General features: G+C 37.6%; 1 protein-coding gene across 6 annotated transcripts in view; it reads right to left on the reverse strand.

Moving 5' to 3' along the window:
* Positions 1–4,211: 4,211 nt before the first annotated feature.
* ARMC1 (armadillo repeat containing 1) overlaps positions 4,212–19,590 on the reverse strand; it is a 34,241-nt gene continuing 18,862 nt past the window's right edge. For 5 of the 6 annotated variants that reach the window (XM_074882177.1, XM_074882143.1, XM_074882134.1 and 2 more), the window contains 4 exons: positions 10,682–10,871; positions 7,159–7,275; positions 7,002–7,076; positions 4,212–6,462 (listed from right to left, as the gene is read on the reverse strand). In XM_074882177.1, the coding sequence (XP_074738278.1) occupies positions 6,271–6,462; positions 7,002–7,076; positions 7,159–7,275; positions 10,682–10,871 (574 nt within the window). In that variant the 3' untranslated portion in view covers positions 4,212–6,270. The remainder of the gene's footprint in view (positions 6,463–7,001; positions 7,077–7,158; positions 7,276–10,681; positions 10,872–19,590) is intronic. The other variant, XM_074882150.1, reaches the window with a different exon arrangement.

Consider the following 19,590-nt stretch of genomic DNA (forward strand, 5'->3'; position numbering starts at 1 on the left):
TCAAGTTTCAAGAAGCTGTTTTCACAGTGAAGGCTTATATACAAAAGCACTGGGATTTTTTTTCTTAGAACAAAATCTTGCAGGATGGCAGAGTATTTTCATTGTTGCTACTACTACAGTGAAAAAGATGTCAAAACCAGTCATTATTTACTTTATCTTTGCTTATTCTGGTGAAGGGTCCAGATATAACTTCGTTTAGGTAGCAAGAGTAGCCTTGGAGCACATGTAATTTACTGTTACAAAACAGCAATGCATTTTATACACCAGAACATCTACACATATGGAGAAACAAAACCAGCTACATCGACTATAATAATAAGATTGCTTCAGCAGCCTAAATGACAGAGTTAATGCTCAACTATGTTAAATGGCTGCTATTTCCCTATTATAGTGGGTGATATATCTTCATTGTTTCAGTAATGTAGCCAACAATTGAGAGCTAAGTAGTAGCCACTCTTCACCTTCAGTAAGCTTTACAGGTATTTTATATGCAAAGAAATAGACTCCTTAAAATATGCCATTTACTACATCCCACTGAATTACAGTGTATAAACAATAATGGTTATTTGCTAAAACATTACAGCACATATTTGTTGTAGCAAAGGAGGTAAAGCCATGAAAACCAAGGACAACGTATAAGCTTTTAGTTTTATACCGAGATAATGAACGCAAATGGCTTTGTCAATATTAAACTTGGGACTTCCATATTAACAATATAGGGGTTTATAATCAAAAATCTATTATGGCAGTTTAAGTTTTTATTAAAAAAAATATTTAATCTTGCAATAACACAAATTAAATCATCACCTTTAGACAGTTTCATGTAATGTTATATTAGTGCAGTTCCTCTGGCCAGGAAGAATAGCCTTTTGCAAGTAGAGAGCCTGTTTCTCTGGGAATCGGCTTCCTGCTTCCCTCCCCTCCCTCCCATCCTTCCCAAAAAAAAGGACTCCCCATGCTGGATCATCTACCTGCCCTTCAAAGTTTAATACAAACAAACGCACCCTGGATTCTTCCTCAGTGAAGAAAGCATGGCCAAAAGCCACATGATAAAGGGGACATCTTCTGCTATCACTTTCAGCCTGTGCTATATATGGGGGGAAAAGGGGAGTTTAACCAAAACATGCTCTTGAAAAGTAATTAAAAAGAAGTATCACGATGGTATCAGCTATATGATGGTGTACATAAGGGGAGTCTATAAAGGAGATCACACCTTCTTAGAGAGGTGTTAGGGATCAAAAACCACTAATGACATTACTTGCTGGAAAGGGTGTAAACACCACTGTCAGGGTGATGCTTTACCTTATGTGAAGACAGCAGATGCCTTGGGCATGTTATGCAGGTAGCACTGCTGAAATAAATCTTGTGTGCAAAGCTTTTGAAATATACCATAACATATGCTAAATACTTTTGGGAAAACCAACTAGAAAGGCTATTTGTTACCAAAAGTTCCTCCTTACCTAGAACTTCAACAAATCAGTAAGGACTACTTTGACAAGAGAATTGTCTTTCAACCACACCTGGCTTGCGATGCAATCCTATGTATAACTCAGAAAGGGAAGTTGCTTATGACAGGTTTGAATTTTCTACTTCAGGCCAGAGAAGTTTGGACAGTGCAAAGGCCTCTCTTGAAATGGAGGGCAATTCAGCTGAAATTTGTAACGAAGCATGAGCAAAGAAGCAGAGACAGCTCGCAAAATCTTGCACTTCCCAGGATTCCTGAGCAATTTGGTTAAACAGACTCAGCAGCACAGTCTGTAAAATGAGGCTAGGAGAAAAACACCTGTGTAGAGACCTCGTGTTATGGATGTTTTCTGTGGGATGTTAGGTGCGAACAGTGCATCAGCTGCTTCCTGCTAGCGCACCATGGGCTCACGTGGTAGCTCGCCTCCCCTCCCACCAGCAAACATCCAGAGGGGCAATTCCCTGCACCGGTGGGTTAGCATGCCCACGTCCCTCAATGAGAAGAGAGATGAAACAGCAAGGCGCTACTTCAAACCAGCAGTACTCCTTTGTTCTCAGTATTTATGCTTAACTCGGTGCTCCGATAAGAAATGAAAGCAACGATCCTGTCATATGGTGGGTTTGTGGTATTCAGTTTTTTATATCCACTACTTAAAAGACCCCTTTCATGCCGATCACATTGCCACACACTGCTTTTTTGGTTCCAGTTGTGATTTTATTCAGATCCTTAGAAATGCTGGTCAGGTTAGTGCTAGCACTGCCAGCTAACTGACCTGAACTGTAGGCACTGGGCAAGTATTAAACGCTGCTGGAAATTATTTAGCTACGAGGTTCTGTGCAGTCTTCATGCTATGAAGAGACAGCTCCTGGGACCTTGATCCAGATAACAGCCTGCAGATACTAACATAATAAATAACTTCTACCACATCAACCGGCACAAAAATATGGTAAGAGTGTGTATCTCCTCTTGTGAAGTTTTTGTATGCCCAGACAACTTTTAACTGCTTTAATGGATCTTAATTTATTCCACAGGGGAAGCTCTAACTCTTTCAGTCACTAAAAAGCCTAGTGCAACATGAACGCCATTTATGTTGTAACATGAAGAAATTTTGAAATAATGTGAATTCTGATGTGGCACATGCATCAGCTCACAGACACAGACCTTGCTCTCCATGTTTCAACCAATATACATGCAAAGTACTGCAAATTTAAATCAGCTTTTTTCAACCCCATTCAAAACCTGCACTTAAGCAGGCTAAGCAAGTAAAGCACTGTGTGCTCCATGTAAAGTGCAAGAAACAGACAATTTTCTTTTGCAGCAGCTTTGTATTGAGCTTTAGAGCAGGAATATTAACAGCCAGTCTCACCCCTGAGGCTAATTAGATGCTGTACCTCACCGAAGAAGTCTCCAGTGACCCCGCCACTCACGCCCTTTCGACAAATAATGTGGTCTCAACTTTTCTTGAAGAATTACAATCAGAATCTGAGATAAGTTGAAAGGTTATTCTCATCTCTATATTATTTTCAGTCCTTAGTTTTAACAAATAGATTTGTTTATATTTTAGGAACTCAGATTTAAGTACAGATGAGGAAGCAGGAAACACTATATGGTCCAGCCTTCTGCAAAATGAATACAGCAAGGAATGCTGCTGCTAATTTTTATTAGGTAGGTTTTTAAACTCCGCTAGCTGACAGCTGGAGTGTTGTTCACAGGCAAAAAAAGGAGCACCCACATTTATTTTACGTTGCAGGCAGTTACAGGAGTACTTCACACCTGCCAGTTTGCATCTGCCTAGGTATTGAATATTTTCTTCCGAATTAGCCCCACACAGTACTCTCCCCATCAGCTTACACGGCCTATGGCAAAACTCAGCAACATCAGCTATTTTTGTACAGAATAAGCCATAGGTGATTGTGGAGTGGGAAAGCTATATTGTATTTCACAATACTGCAGAATGCTTACAGTGCTTTGACAGCTGTTCACAGAGGGACAGTTATGAGCCTCAGTTTTGCCTCTACCTATCCCATCAGCATTTATTCTTATTATGAAGAAACATGGTAGTGATAATTCCATTATGCTGTACACAACTATAACCCTAGGACAATTCAGGAGCTTAAACCATGTGTGCAGCAGCTTCCTTGGCAATAGAATACTTTGCAACTACTGCAACACGATACCAGTGCTTTGTCATCCAGTTCAGCTTCTTTCTGGAAGCCTCTAATTTTACATTAATTTTTTCTTGTCATCTCCTTAGGTCAAAGGGCTTTCTTATCCTTAATGTGACCTCTGAAAAAGTACAAGCATAAAATTAATTACTGTGTGTTGTGTCTTTTTTTTTCCACTTTTTCAAAATAAGAAGTTTCACCAGGAATGTTGATACTTCTTAACTTCCCTAATGAAATATGACCTACACAGCATCAGTTACTTAAAAAAAAAAAAAAAAAAATCTACTGTCCAAAAAAACCCAAACCCTAAGAATGTATTTGAGACGATGTCCTTAAATAGCTTCTACTCACCTACTTTTTACAAAATCTTTGTTTAAAATGCCAGCATGTTCTAAACATACACAAAAGCCCCACTGTAATATGGAGCAAAGGTCTCACTGTGACTGGATATTTGCATTCCTCTCTGTTAAATGAAAGATGAAAAAGATGTACTTTTAATACCACAAATAGCTTAAAAGAATGTCAGAACATTTAAAAAGGCACCAGCCTTTGATATGACATTTAAAAAAGCATCAATCATATTTTTAGTTAGATTATCCTTTATTACTTTACAATATATTTCAAAAACTTTTACAGATGCCTTAAACTGTTCTACAAGAGCTGCAATACTGTCATAAAAGCACACCTACAGACCGAATGCACATACAAACTGTAATACCTACTGGTATTGAACCATTAATATCCAAAGGGTGTAGTCTTTTAGTAAATAGATGTGCAGTAATGCAAATGCAAACAGATGTTAATGCAGAAAAATAAAACTCTGCATTCATGGCTATAGAACAGAGGACTTTTCAAACACATTTGGTACTGTAACATTCTAGACAGCGATATGAGTAATATTACATATTTAAAGCAATACATGCCCTGAAAAGCCTGTATTTTCAATCTGTGCGTGTAAACCTGAATCAAAAATAAACTAGATATATTAAAAAACATGAGACATCTAGTCTGCCAACAAGCTTTTGTTTCTTTCTTATCCTAGAATGACAATTAACTTGGGTGGGTGAACTCTGACCTGCATTATTATTTTACACTATCACTTCCTCAGCATTCCTGTAGTACTATGACAGCCTGTGAATTTTTTTTTTCTTCCTTGTGCATAGGCACAGGAGAATAACTTTGATGCATTAATTTTTTTTTCTGAGTCTCCAAGTGGTAAATATAATTAATATTATACAAATACATTACCACAAAAAAAGCATTGCATAATGAGGTTTATAACATTATTTAAAAATTCTCAGCTGTATTCCTCTGGTGCAACAAAGCAGTGGCATTGCAGTTTTCAAGCATTGTGTATTGAATCCTCTCAGGCACACAGTATTTGCTAACGGTTCAGATATATATTATTCTCTACATACAGAAGTTTTGCTTTTTTTATCACTGCTGGTCACGGAAATTACCAAGACATCTTTGAACCTATACTGTTTGTAAGTAACAAGGTAAAGCCAATTGTTTGCATATGTTTTTAAGCCTATCCAAGCTGATGTACTTTCATGGCAGTCTCATGAAAGACATTAGGAGGGAACAGTAATTACGTATCAGATTTTTTAGGTAAAAAAATAAAAAGGATTAAAGTCAAAATTTATGAGTGTGGCACTGTGGCAAAAGAGGCATTCAGTTCTGCTTTATTCTTCAAGTTTAAAGTTTCAGTTACGTTAAATGCTTGCTAATGGTGAACACCATTTCTTAACCAAATACAGTCTACATCCCTCTATTCTCTGCAGACAGAGCTGCCATGCGTCATCACTACATTAGACCACAGCTTTTTTTGCTACAGTCTTCCCAGCTAGCCTAAACAGCAGTCAGTGGTATTTATTAGTTATATATATATATCAGTCAGTCACACCCATCATTACAAATACGTTCTAGTTTATTTACTGTACAATGTATGTATACATATTTGTGTTTATTCAGTCCCTTATTTCATAATCTCAAGCACTCCAATGGTTAAGGGCAGGCTGGAAAAAAATTCAATATACATAAAACGGTTATAAATTTCAAGTCTGTAGTGATTCTAGTTTAATAGCAAAAGGGGAACAGCGTGCTCGCGCTGTGAACGTGGTTGGCAAAAATAAAGGCAAAAAAAAAGAGGCAGACTATATTTTTCTCTGGAGTCAAAATCTAGAAAATTAAACATAGTAACGTTAGTCCAAAGGGATGCAGAAATAAAAAAGGCATTTTATTTAATGCACAAATAGAGCTCTTAAGAATTTTCTTTCACAGAGGCCCTGAGACTTGAGTTAAATGGATTCTCCCTATCATGTGTTTCATGTGAAGTCAAACTTAAAGCTCTATACGCATACACATTTGGTATGTAACAGTGGACCCATTTTTAAAAAGTGAAGAAATAAAATCTACATGAAAAACAAATGAAAGAACAATTTGATTGGAGGCCTCTGTCTTTTGACCCCTGCCCTATCAGGCTAAACGTCCAATAAAATGTAAAATGCAGCATACATTTGCTTAATCTAAAATTTCTGTGATGAGTTATTGCAAATTGCACTTGGCAGTTCACCACACCAATGGAAAACTGGCCCCCCTGTTGGTTCATTCACACAGTCTTTTAACACCAAATACAAGTCACCAGTAGAAAGATCTCGATAGAAAGTTTGCTGCCGTGCTGAGCCAGCTTGCTGCACCTTCTGGGTGTGACCCAACACGAGACACTGCTTTGTCCTGTTCCTTAGTAGGGCTTTCATCTTCTGGTAAATATTCAGGTAGGTCTGTATTCTGCTCTACTTCCACTGGAGTATCTTGGAACGGAACCAGCATCTGATAAAACATGACAGATTAAAATTATGTCAAATGTTGTAACTTAAAAGAATGAATGGAAGTTACAGCTATATACACATTCAGGATGACAGGCATGCGTGTTGTGAGACTCCTCCCCATCCCCCTATACAGCAAGAATATAAATGGAACCTTCTATATATCTGGAATCTAATATGCCTAGAAGATATACAAGAAAAGCTTTGGCTTCACACAGAAGAAAAAATATCAAATAAATAAAGACATAGCCCTTTTACTGCAGTTGTGAAATAAAAACACTTCAGCAACTGCAGCCAAAAAAAAAGGTTCACTGTGATCCTTTTCATATCATTAAGGAGAGAAACAATTACAGTATTTTTGTCCTTCTGAACAATAAATTCCGTAAGACTGTTCTATGGATACATGTCCTGACATAGCATACCCGTTATTGTACTGTATGTGTGGCACTCCCACCTACAAAATTTTCCCTGGAATCAGAGGTGCTGGTATTAATGATACAGCCAAGCTAAACCAATTAGTATTTAGAAAGACGCATATCCTACCTCCTCACCACTTTCACTTTTCACAACTTGCTGTGCCTTCATAACTTTGGTTGATGCTATTGCCGTTGCCAATGCCTACAAGCACACATTAAAAACCAAGAGCTTAGTGTGACAGAATGCAATAACGTGAGGATCTGGACAGTTATTGAGCACTTACCTCTGCTTTTAAGTCTGAGCGAATTCGGACCACGCACCTTTGAACAGCCATTTGAAAGGTAAAACTAATAACACCTTTAATTTTCAACAAGGCTTCTTCACAAAGATTCCTTCGAGACTGAAAAACAAACAAAACCCCCACAACTAAAGTACTTTCGTAATACACCATATGAAAATGCTCACAATTAATTGTTAAGGAATTCCTGTATGTCTGAGGGCAGGTGGTTACTCAACCATATTTTTGTAAAAGAAAAACTAAGACTTACATTTTAGCGCACAAATATTAGACTCTCTTGCCACAAACAAACAAACAAAAATGCTTACACTTTAGAAGTCAAAGAAGGATGGAATCAACTGTAAATAATTAGAGAAAAGTGCTGAAAAGCAAAGAATGTTTTTCTCCGTATGATCAGCTAAACCGTCCCCTCTGGTTAAGTTCTGATTGACTGAAGTGCTCATTGATGAGTAGTTAGTGTTTAAGTTGCTATTTATCAGACACCTTGCCTCCACACTGACTGAATGCATCAGAGCAGATGTTGTATCTTTCAGCTGCTTCATCTGTGGCAGCTTACAGACATCACTGCACAGCATAAGCTTAATTCTTATTTCAAAGGGAAAATATTTGGTTGATAACCCACGGAATGTTATGTTTAAAACAAGTGACATCGCCTACTGTGAGGTAACATTACATTGACCTGTACTAGTTGCATCTGTTCTACATTATCTTAGAATGTTCTATTTTTTTTTTCCTTTTAATATTTGCACAAGATGGTTGTAACAAAAAGGATTAAAATATACTTGGAGAGACTGCTAGTACAGAAGGGAGAAAAAAAAAGATGCACTGTACTAGAAATAAACTAATGGCCTTATGTATTTAACTTTTACTGCAAGTTTATGCAAGGTTTTAAATAATAAGTTATTTCAAAGCATATTTACAGTAGTTATTAAATAATCACTGGTCAGTATTTGGGATAGTTTCACATACAACAAGTAAATTATTTTAATCTCTGGAAGAACTGAAGTGGGGTTTTTTTTAGCAGTTTAGCATATATATTGAAACAATTCATTTGTGTAAGTTTACGTATTGAAATAATCAACACTTTTGAGATTTACAAAGATAACTTTGTCAGACAGGCTACCTTTCCTATACACAGGAAATATTTAATGCAAGCTGATAGGCTGCCTTGCGTGAGTGAAAGTTGAAACTACTTTTGGACACAAGAAGCAACACATTATTACCCTAAACAAATAATTTATGCTTACATCTGTGTATAGCAATTCTGTGATAGAATCTGGCTTTTTATTCTGAGATCCCAGGTTAAATCACAGGCACCTCAGTTTAATTTCAAATGAGGTTTTCAGTGATCAGATAACTGGTGAATCACTTGTTAAAGACAAAACTTACCAAGGTCCATACAGACTCCTTAAAAAGCTGGAAGCTTGGCAGCCACCGGCCTTGCTGCACAAACGTCTTTTGCAAAGTATGTCTAACTATGGCAGTTAGGCACAAACCTCAGCATTACACAGCTAGACATCTTTCTGCATGGTACTCCTGAAGCATGGGCACAGGGTAGGAAAGGTACAGGGTAGGACAGGTGAAATCTAGGTTATTTTCTTGCACATGGAACCCTGTTTACCATACCCTAACAAATACTACTAAAATGTCAGACTAGAAAACTTACTGAGGGGGATGCCCCAGACTCCTGAAGTACTGCTTTGTTTTTTCATTTTTTTTCTTAAGTTTACCATCAAATTTGATAGTTGGATCTTAAAATAAAAACATCCGACCCCACACTAAACAACAAATGACCTCTCCCCTCCCTTCCTACTATTTGAGGTTTCAAAATCCACAAGCATGTGTAGGATTTGCAGTCATTCCTAACAGCAGCTTCTTGTTTCAAATCTAAATGACAAAACACACGTAAAGTGAGAACACAGTGTTTACAGCCCTGCATTTACTTACTACGCCTTTTAAAACTCTTATGTGCCACCTAATATTTTTTTGCTTGTTAACTCAGGAATAAACTATTGAATGAAACTAAGCTGCTTTTATTGTTCACATCCTTCACCATCCCCCATTGCAACTTATCGTGACATCTATAGGGATGTTTAACTGCTGGCTCAGCACCTGGAGTATCACTAACATTTCTTTAATCATCTGATGAAATACAGAGCTATGCATACTAGCCACCTCCAGCCAGCGCACAGTCAGATTTTCTTTTTCTTCAACAATGAGCTAAGAAAACATGTTGGTGTGCTCTAGGCAACTACAGAAGCCTGCAGTTTTGCTCTCTGGAGCTGAATATCTAAATATCCTACACTTTTTCAGAATACCTTTGCCTCAGCGTTTAAGAAAGAAACTCCACAAATCTCGCTAAATTCCATTTGTCGAAGGACACAAAGAAACACTTTTAAGATAGAGTCAGAATATAGCTAGAATATCTAAACTCACAAAGTAGAAGTGGATGAAATTTCTTGCTTGGAGATACCTGTGAACAAACAAATTAACTACAAGCTTAAAAACAAAACAAACCAAACTTAACAGCAGACAACCGATAGGACTGAATTAAAAAAAACTTTAGAGTACAAAAGCCAATGGTGTTGACAAAGCACTGCCTTTCTAGACAGAGCAAGTGCTGGAAGGACAAAACTGTAAAAAATATTTACTTTGTATAAAGTGAGCTAGAGCAGCATGTTATTTCTAAAGGAATTAACTATGGTCTTACGAAAACAGTACGACGGGTATGCTGTTGATAAACTGGGCCTGTGGACACGCTTACTTGGCAAAATGTAAAGCAACAAAGCAAAGGATCAGGTCTGATCATTTAAAATGGGTACAAAACTGAAGATACAGAGTCCGGAGGGCACTTGTGGATAACGTGCTTAAACAGTCTACATGCTGTTTGGCAGCCGTAAAAAGGCAAACATGGCCCTGGGGTGTTATCTACAGGGGTATGGTAGATAAATCCATAGAAGTTATTCTGACATTACATAAAGACTCAGTGAGACCTCATTAACTCAAATGCCATTCTGGTCACTACAGTAGAAAAGATCTCACAGACAATGAAAAGATGCAGCAAAAACAGCTCAAAGAAAATACAGCATTTCTGAATTAAGAGTAATAAAAAACCACCCCAGTGTCTGAAATCTCTCTTAACTAAAAGGAAACTTCTTTTAACACAGTGACACAACCACAAGATATCCTTAAGTGAAACTGCTGATGGTACCTTGTGTATTCCGTTCATTCTTGAAAAAGGGAAAAAATTAGGAGAGGTGGAAACCGAACAGTTTTTTTAGACGAATTAAAAAGCCATCAAGGAAACTGCCTTAAAACATCTTTAGATATTCTGAGTAAGCTCAATTTATGCAAGATTTTATACGTATCTTGCAATTCAAAATATGATTCACAGAAATTGCTGACAATTGATGATACCACGCAAGTAGCCTGAATACATTATTTTTGTGGGCAAAATACATTTCAGGACAGCATGCCTGATTTACATAAAAGCTGAAGGCTTCCTTACCGAATCATCAAGGCCGTCTATATGCAAAACCACTGTCTTGGCACGCTTATTTGTACTGCCGAGGAAAAACTGCGCTTTCCGTCGTCGGTAATTCATCTCATTCACATTGTCCACGTCTGACATGTTGGAAGACTGAAGGATATCATAGACTTCAGAAGCTAAAAGTTTAGTCTCCCCTGGTGTAGTGGTCCTTCAAGAAAAAAAGAGATTAAGGTTTGTAAATATTTGTTTTTACATTAGTACTCCAAACAGCTGCTGATACAACTGGAATTCTCCATGTGCTACAGAAATACAATTATACAGTGAACACAGCAAAAATTTTAAGAGAGGAGAAATTAGGTAAAACTATTTCCTTTCCCACACTCCAATTTTTATGTTGATCTGTTAATTCTAATATCATTATAAACAAGTCTGTTTCAAACAGTTCTCAAACATGAATACAGTTTACATCAGTTTGACAACTACGAACAAAACACAGTAGTAGATGCTCAGTACACTGCTGTTGCTTTGCACTGAGCTTTTTTTTAAATAAAAGATCTTCTACTGCCTTGTGATACTTTTATTTCCTGCTTTCGTTATTACATAAGAAAAACAATTTCTCTGTAGAACTCTAATCTTTCCAAACGTTTTCTTCTCCAAAGTTACTGAGCATCAACAGCAAAGCAGAATCTCAGACTTCCTTGAAGAATCCAAAGGTTACTTCTGATTAGACTAAAATTTATGGTATAAACTGTATGATAGCTTTTTTTTAGATATAAAAATATGTAGATAATAGACCAAACACATATTAATTTCTTATGATTAATTAAAACTAATTTTAATAAGGTACTAATGTAAATCTGTTGTCCAAATTCAGCCCTGTTTTAATTATGCCAGTGATTTAAAGCTATGTGCAGAAACAAAATTATTACCACATCAACTTCCAATTAATCTTAAAATGATGAATGACAGCTTTGCTGCTTTGTTTAGCAAACACTAAGTAAGTAACAAGTACCTTTAGATTTATTTTTTTTCCATCTGACTTCCTTAATTACCATACATTAAACACGTTTTCCATACTACCATATGGACAAGAAAGAACACTGAAGCAAGCAACCTAGGAGTTCTCAACTTGTGGGGGTTCCAGCTAGCCTTTTTTTTTTTTTTTTTCCTTTCTTTTCCCTTCTCTGCACCTTATTTTGAACAGCACTCATTTGGAGAGGAAAATGTGAGTTCTTTTGATCATTCAATCCATTGATAGCATTCAAAGAAAAAAAAAAAGGGGGGGGTTAACAAGCAAACAAACAAGACCTACAATAGCAAAGCATTTCAGCATATGTTCAATTTTAAATACATGATTATGTTCTGCTTTCCTACAGTGAAAAAACCGCTTTATGTTAATTCACAGAAACAAGGGCTGGGACCTCACAAAGATTTCAACTTCAACCTTCCATATTTTATTAGATAAAGTAATAGATTAGATGATAAAGCCGTGTAAACTGATGTCTTGAGGTAGTAATAAATTAGCTTGTGCAAAAGTGACATCTTCTCAAGATACGAAGAAATTTACCCACTCGTTAGTTTTGGTAAATTCTTTCAACAATAGTCCTGTCCATATTAAGTGATTTACAATAGAGGACTTTTTTGGGGGCAAGTTTAAATACAGTTAACTAAGCACACTATTGAAAATGTCACTATCCCACCTACATCACCCACTATGCTGTTGGTTAGAGTTTTTGCTTGAATACTTTGTCCTACTCCATACCACAGTTTAAAAAAAAAAATTAGAAAGATAAATAAGAAAGAAAATATACTTAGTATTAGCCATAATATATATATGCATATATATACATACAAAAGAAAGATAAAGTTACCAAAAGTCAGCAAATATAAAATATGCATGTGCCTTAAAGTAAAAAATCAGCAGTGGTTTTCATACATGTTTTGTGCTCTAAGCATTATAGTTGGCATAGTTCTTGGAAAACCAATGATTAAGAGTAACTGCACAACTGAAACAACCTGTCGATTTGAAAACACAAATTTAAATCTGCTCTTATTCAAGTATTCTAAAACAAGTCTATAGAGGTAAATGTTATCTGTATTCACACACACACACACACACACACACACACTTAAACAAGCTATTCAGGTAATTTCCTGTAGTTTTCCAAATAGAGGATTACTACTATCTACCACTAAGTAACAGATGATAACTCTAGTTACACCTCTTACATTAAAAAAAAAAATCCCAAACACAAGATTTTAATCTTATATAAAGAGAATCTGTTTCAAAATAAGCAACTAACTGTGTAGTAAGGAGCGGCATGCAACTCAGACACTACACTAGAAGGGCAAGAACAACAGATGTCACATAAGAATATCAGACTGCAAAACAGTCCCTAATAAAGGTATAAACCAGTTTTATTCTGCAGATATACAATACTATACTTTCAGCAACTCAGTTAAAACAAACAAAGATGTACAAAATTCCACGCAAAGCCTTCTACAATTTTTAGCATACTAGTAAAATGAGTGAATACAAGTTTTGCATCAATCTGTTATTCTTTTATTAATTTATACAACAGCTATAAAAAGAACAGAAACCTTAATATCAGACCTAGACATAAGGAAGAAATTTTTTACAATGAGGGTGGTGAAACACTGGAATAGGTTGTCCAGAGAGGTGGTAGATGCCCCATCCCTGGAAGCATTCAAGGTCAGGCTGGATGGGGCTTTGAGCAACCTGGTCTAGTTGAAGATGTCCCTGCTCATTGAAGGAGGGTTGGACTAGATGACCTTTAAAGGCCCCTCTCAACCCAAACTATTCCATGATTCTATGATCTTTAAAGAAAAAAAAGTATCTGGAAGTAAATCTAATAAACACTCTCTATTGTAAAACCAAGGTGATGTTCAACGTTGACTCTGTTTCTTTGTACACTATACTGGTAACAAAAAGATAAATACAACAAAACTACATGTAAAATTAAAACACAGTAGAATAGTGGAAGTTTTTTTTTATATAAGGGTAACACATGGGCTGTGGTTTTGTTGCATGAAATGAGAAAAAAATTGCCAGCTTAAGAGGGTTCTGAGGGCACTGACACAGGCCCTTTGAAGCACCTCCATGTCAGCCATTTCAGATGCCACTGCTCACAGCCATCCAACCCAGCCTCCTGCCACCATCACAGCAGCAGAAGGGAACTAACGCTTGCTCATCTTTCCACCACCCCCATTCACACTCTAGTATAGCATTTTAATCACTAGTGAAGGTGCAGGTACATACTGTAAAGTCACTATGCAGTTAGAGAACAAGCAATCACTGATACAACTTCCCCAGGGACGTGGCAAGAGACCCCATCGCTGGAGGCTTCCAAGACGCAATTGGACAGGGTGCCAGATAGTCTCACCTAGATTCCCTTTCCCAGGAAAGGTTGGACCAGATGATCTTTCAAGGCCCTTTACAACCTGGGCTGTTCTATGATTCTATGACTAGTGTTTTGCTACCCTGCTAGGAAAATGGTAGTCTCTAGTTAGAGCAGAGTAACAGTTGGTAAGATTTGGTTACCATCTCTTTCGGAGACGGTAACATCTTACATTACTTCAGCAAGATTCAGAAGATGCCTGTCAGAAACCCAAACCTTTAATTTTCTTGAGTTGTCTTGAATTCCTGTCATCCTAGATTGCTGCCTGTCCTTCCATTATGTTCACCCAAGGCTGGCTGTATAAGTAATACAAATACAGAATCGAAGTGACATGTGCTGTATCTGACAGATGAGGATACAAGAAATAGTTCTCATTTTCTTCACAATTAAAAATAACTTTATAAATATGGTCCAAGTGCTGCAGAGGTTTTATTAGCATAACAAGACACTTTTTAAAGGACATAAAAATTACTTGCTATAACTCCAAAGTTGTATGTGATGTGGGTTGAGTACACATGCTTGGAAAGAATGTGTAAGCAGCATATAGCATTATGGCTGTACAACCAGCATATAACTTAAGTATACACACAGCATCCTAAATAGTAATAGAAGGGCCCCGACAATCCTCCTAGCATAGCTGCATCTGATGTAAAGGTAACACAGAAAGTTATGTTTCCTCCTTGAGAAAAAACACAAAGGCTGAGAAAGACTAATATAGTGGATTTTACCCTTTTGGAGAAAAACAAGATATAAATATGTTCATAAATATATATATATGGGGAGCATTATATATATATATATGTGCATGTGTAAAAGACCATCTAATCCTTCTTTAAAGCTGTTTTATGATTATATTTTAAAATAAACATATATGTACATATACATATGTGTACATTACATACACACTCCTATATCAGAGGAAGCAGATGCAACCATAACCCTGCTCAAAGTACAGCAGACCCTGGGCACAAGCACAGGAACTATTACATGCATTTCCTTAGTGGCATACATTGTGCTCTGAAGACACATTAGCCAAACAGATAACAAACATACTATATATAACAGCATTTCATTAGTGTTTCTACTGAGTTTATAACCTAGAGACAGGAGGTTTTCAAATTAAAGAGGGTATCTTTCTTTGCCAGAGATTCAATTACAGCCCAGATTCTATCAAAAGGAGATTTGTGTCATTTAATTCCAAAAGTCTCACTTCTACAGTGATGCTGCTTTTGGTTATCCTTGCTCAGTTTGCCCACTACCCCACAATAAGACGACAAAGTTAATTACCCATTCATGAAATTTCAAGGCTCTTGATAATCTTTGAATGATCACCCCAACCCCCGGGGAATGTGATGGAACAAATCTGGAAACCATTTCCTCCAGGCACATGAAGGACAAGAAGGTGACCAGGAAGAGCGAGCATGGATTCACAAAGAGGAAGTCACGCCTGACCACCCTGATAGCCTTCTACAATGAAATGACTGGCTTCATAGATGAGGGGAGAGCAGTAGATACTGTCTTTTGACATTGTCTCCTATATAATCCTCATAGAGAAGCTGATGGAAGTATGGACTGGGTGAGAAGTTAGCGAGGTAGACTAAAAACTGCCTGGATGGCCAGGCCCAGAAGGTGGTGATCAGGGCCATGAAATCTAGCTGGAAGCCAGTATCCAGCAGTGTACTGCGTGGTTCAATCCTGTTCAACATCTTCAGTAACAATCTGGATCATGGGGCACAGTGGACACTCAGCAAGTCTGCAGATGACACAAAACAGGAAGGAGTGGCTGATATGCCAGAGGGTCATGCTGCCATCCAGAGGGACCTTGGCAGGCTGGACAAATGGCCTGACAGGAACCTCATGAAGTTCAACAAGAGGAAGTAAAAAGCCCTGCCCCTGGGGAGGAACACCCCCAGGCACCAGCACAGGCTGGGGGCTGCTGGAAAACAGCTTGGCAGAGAAGGATCTGAGGGTCCTGGTGGACACCAGGCTGAACATGAGCTAGACACGTGCCCTTGCAGCAAGGAAGGCTATTGGTATCCTGGGTTGCATTAGGAGAGGCATTGCCAGCAGGTTGAGGGAGGTAATCCTACCCCTCTACTCAGCACTATTGAGGCAACACCTTGAGTGCTGTGTCCAGGTCTCAGCTCCCCAGTACACAAGAGATATGAACATGCTGGAGAGTCCAACAAAGGGTCAGGAAGATGATTAAGGGGCTGATGAGGAAAGGCTGAGAGAGCTGGGGCTGTTAAGTCTGGAGATGAGAAGGCTCAGGTGGATCTCATCAATGTATATAAATACCTGAAGGGAAGGTGCAAACAGGATGGAGCCAGGCTTTTTCTAGTGGTGCCCAGTGCCAGGACCAGAGGCAGTGGGCACACACTGAGACACAGGAGGTTCCCTCTGAACATCAGGAAACACTTTTTCACTGTGAGGGTGACCGAGCACTGGCACAGGTTGCCCAGGGAGGTTGTGGAGTCTCCATCCTTGGAGATATTCAAAAACCATATGGACAATGTGGTTTAAGTGACTCTCCCTGAGAAGTTTGACCAGATGATCTCCAGAGGTCCTTTCCAACCTCAACCATTCTGTAAGTCTGTGAACACGTATTAGAAATTGAGAAGTCATTCAGTACCTTGTTGTTTGAATTTACATGGAGTGTATCCATTTTTATCTACTTGCGGATATCTATCTTTTCAGGTTAAGAGTATTTTAGAAGTTAGGCTTTTATGTAAGTAAAGCAAAAATGTATTTCATTTTCCTGCCAATTATTTTCCTTACGTATTGTTTTCCAAAGAGCTTTGCATGACAGCTTATATAACTCTAATGCACCTGATAATTAGAATGACTGAAATATAAGTAGCTGTGTAATTTTACTTTGATTTCAGAAATTTCCCGCTCCCATATTTAGACTTACGGTTCACTGCTCAGTCCTAAACTGTTTTATCTTAAGGCATCATGAACTAAAGGCAAGGCGAGATGGAAAAGGGGAGGTTTTGTTCTCAAAGCCATTAAACAATTTGCCAATTGGCATTTCAAATGTTTTCACCTTAGCTTAAGCATGATCTTACCAGACACAGTCAGCAAAATTACTGAGCTTATTACATATTATAATAACAGTTTAGAAACTTTTAATACAAAACTTTAACATCCAATATTCTACTGGTTCAAACATGACACTGATTTTAGGAAAAGACTGCTCAAAAGTTTTCTCCCTCAATCTATAGCACTTTTTTGTAATTTTACACAGCACAATAATTGTATTCAGTATATTTAGTATAGAGCCAAAAATGAGATCACACAGGAATACCAAAGAAGTATTTTAATCTCAGGTAATTTCACAACATAGATCAAGAATGTCAATGTAGATAAGCTCACTCAGGAGCTTACATTTTTATTCTCTCTCTTAACCAAATCTGATGTAGTTCAAGAGTAGTCAATTTGTAATCTAGGGACCAGTTTCAGCCTTGTACCAATGGACCTTTTTTCTCAGGAATAAGAGATCCAAAGACAGACACACCATTCTCAACTTCTAGCTTTAGAAGGGGGCATCACTTACACCTCATGATACATGCAGAAGAGCCACAGCTCATTCTTTGCACAAGGCTGAGAAACCTCTGTGAGAAGAGGGCAACTACAGGTAGACTCATTCTATCATAGAACAACCCACTCCCCAAAACTCTATTAAGATCCAAGCCAAGGAAAATTATATACAAGGACAGTACATTTGCAGTACACCACCTATACACACATAATAGACACTTTCACAGGTCGAGTGTCTGTCCTACATATATTTTCAGTATGCATGGCCCCATAAGGGAGGGGGCATGGCATACAGCCGTACAACTTACAGAGAAAGACTGTGTTACAGACAATCAGAAAAGGTGCACATGAACCGTATGGCTCATCACTGTGCTCTTACTCACGAGTACTTGGGAAACTAACACACAGAAAAATTACTATTAAGAGCAGCTCTGTAAAAGCAAAGGCAGCTAGCAGTGGTGATTAAGATTAACCCAATCCACAAAACTATGGAAACAGATCTCAACCTTTTAAAGTCAGTTCAAAATTTCCTGTATTGACATCTCAAGGAGTTTACATACTAATGGAAAAAGAGTATCCTAAAAGACAGATCTTTAAAACAAAATATTTTAAAAATCTATCATACAATTCAAGTCCAAGAAATATGAAGAGTTTGAAGAATAAAAATGTCTTCATTATCCAAGTTAAGGCTCAGATATGAGGCAAGACCTCAGCTGAATCCCATACTAAATAACCTACTCATAAATTAAAAGTAAAAACAATTCTCAGGTTTAACTTACAGTCTTATCACAAAAAAACCCTAAGCAAGTCACTGAATGTAGCAAAGGACTGAATGCAACATTTTTTCTTCATGAGAGACTCCATTTCTAGAATGACCCCAATGGACCTTTCCAAAAATTTTGAGAAAACTTAGTCATATTGAAGTAGATATTTTCACTCGATCCCAATCCTTTTCATACATGCAAGTACTGCCCCTATAAGGCAGAAATAATATTTTTCCCTAGGATCCTACACAGTGATATTTTCAACCATCGTTTTATTTCGGTAATGAACCTCATTCACTGCAATAAACATAGTATCCTATATGACACAAAAAGCACAAGTAAGAATTTAATGGATTGGTATGAATTCTATCTAAATATATTGTTGGTTAAGTGCAGCTGTATTAGAAACCTTAAAGCATATACTTGGTAGAGATTTATAATTTGGTTAATTATGGTTAAAAAATGGCTATCAAATTGATATTCACATCAACTGTGCCTTAAGACCACTGATGTATTTGTTTCCAGGTGACCAATTTCTTTCAGAGCCCATTCTCCCTATGTTTAAAGACAGAAATTGTCTCCAGCACTAACTAAAGGGAGCAGTAAGCTGCAAAGAATTCTGTAAGGGGGGAGAGTGGGAAATCACTAATCCTTGATTCTAGAAGTGAGACACAGTGATTGACACGGTTTTGATGAAAACTTTGAGCATGAATGACAAGCCTAAAGAAAGAGCATGGTATTAGAGAAAAAGCAATCTGTTTCAAGACAGTTATCTGATCTGGCTGTTTTTCTGGCTGTTCTGCTCCAGTGCCAGGGCAAGATTCTTTCTTATCTCCAAGAATGCTGCTCTTTCTTGTGAGCTTTTAGTGCATCCCATGATACTGTGGGCTCGCAAGCATATGGCTGCTCTCCTGACTCATTCCAGGCAATAGGCAAGTCACTTGAAAACAACTTGAAAAAGCATTACTTCAGTGCACACTTTTTCACAGTCCCAGTACAGTGCTATTACCATGCTACCCATTGCAGTACACCTCAGTTCCCTCTAGCCGCAGAACACCCAGTAAAGACCAGATAACATCATACAGCAGCTAACAAAAAGATTACCACCTGCTTTCTTAAAAGAAATAAGTCAAAATCCTCAAAAATATAGACAGCAGGATCCTTATGTTGGCCAACAACAAAGTATCAAGCATAGCAGTGGGTT

Source organism: Strix uralensis, chromosome 1 (genome assembly GCF_047716275.1).
Source record: "Strix uralensis isolate ZFMK-TIS-50842 chromosome 1, bStrUra1, whole genome shotgun sequence".
NCBI lineage: Eukaryota > Metazoa > Chordata > Aves > Strigiformes > Strigidae > Strix > Strix uralensis.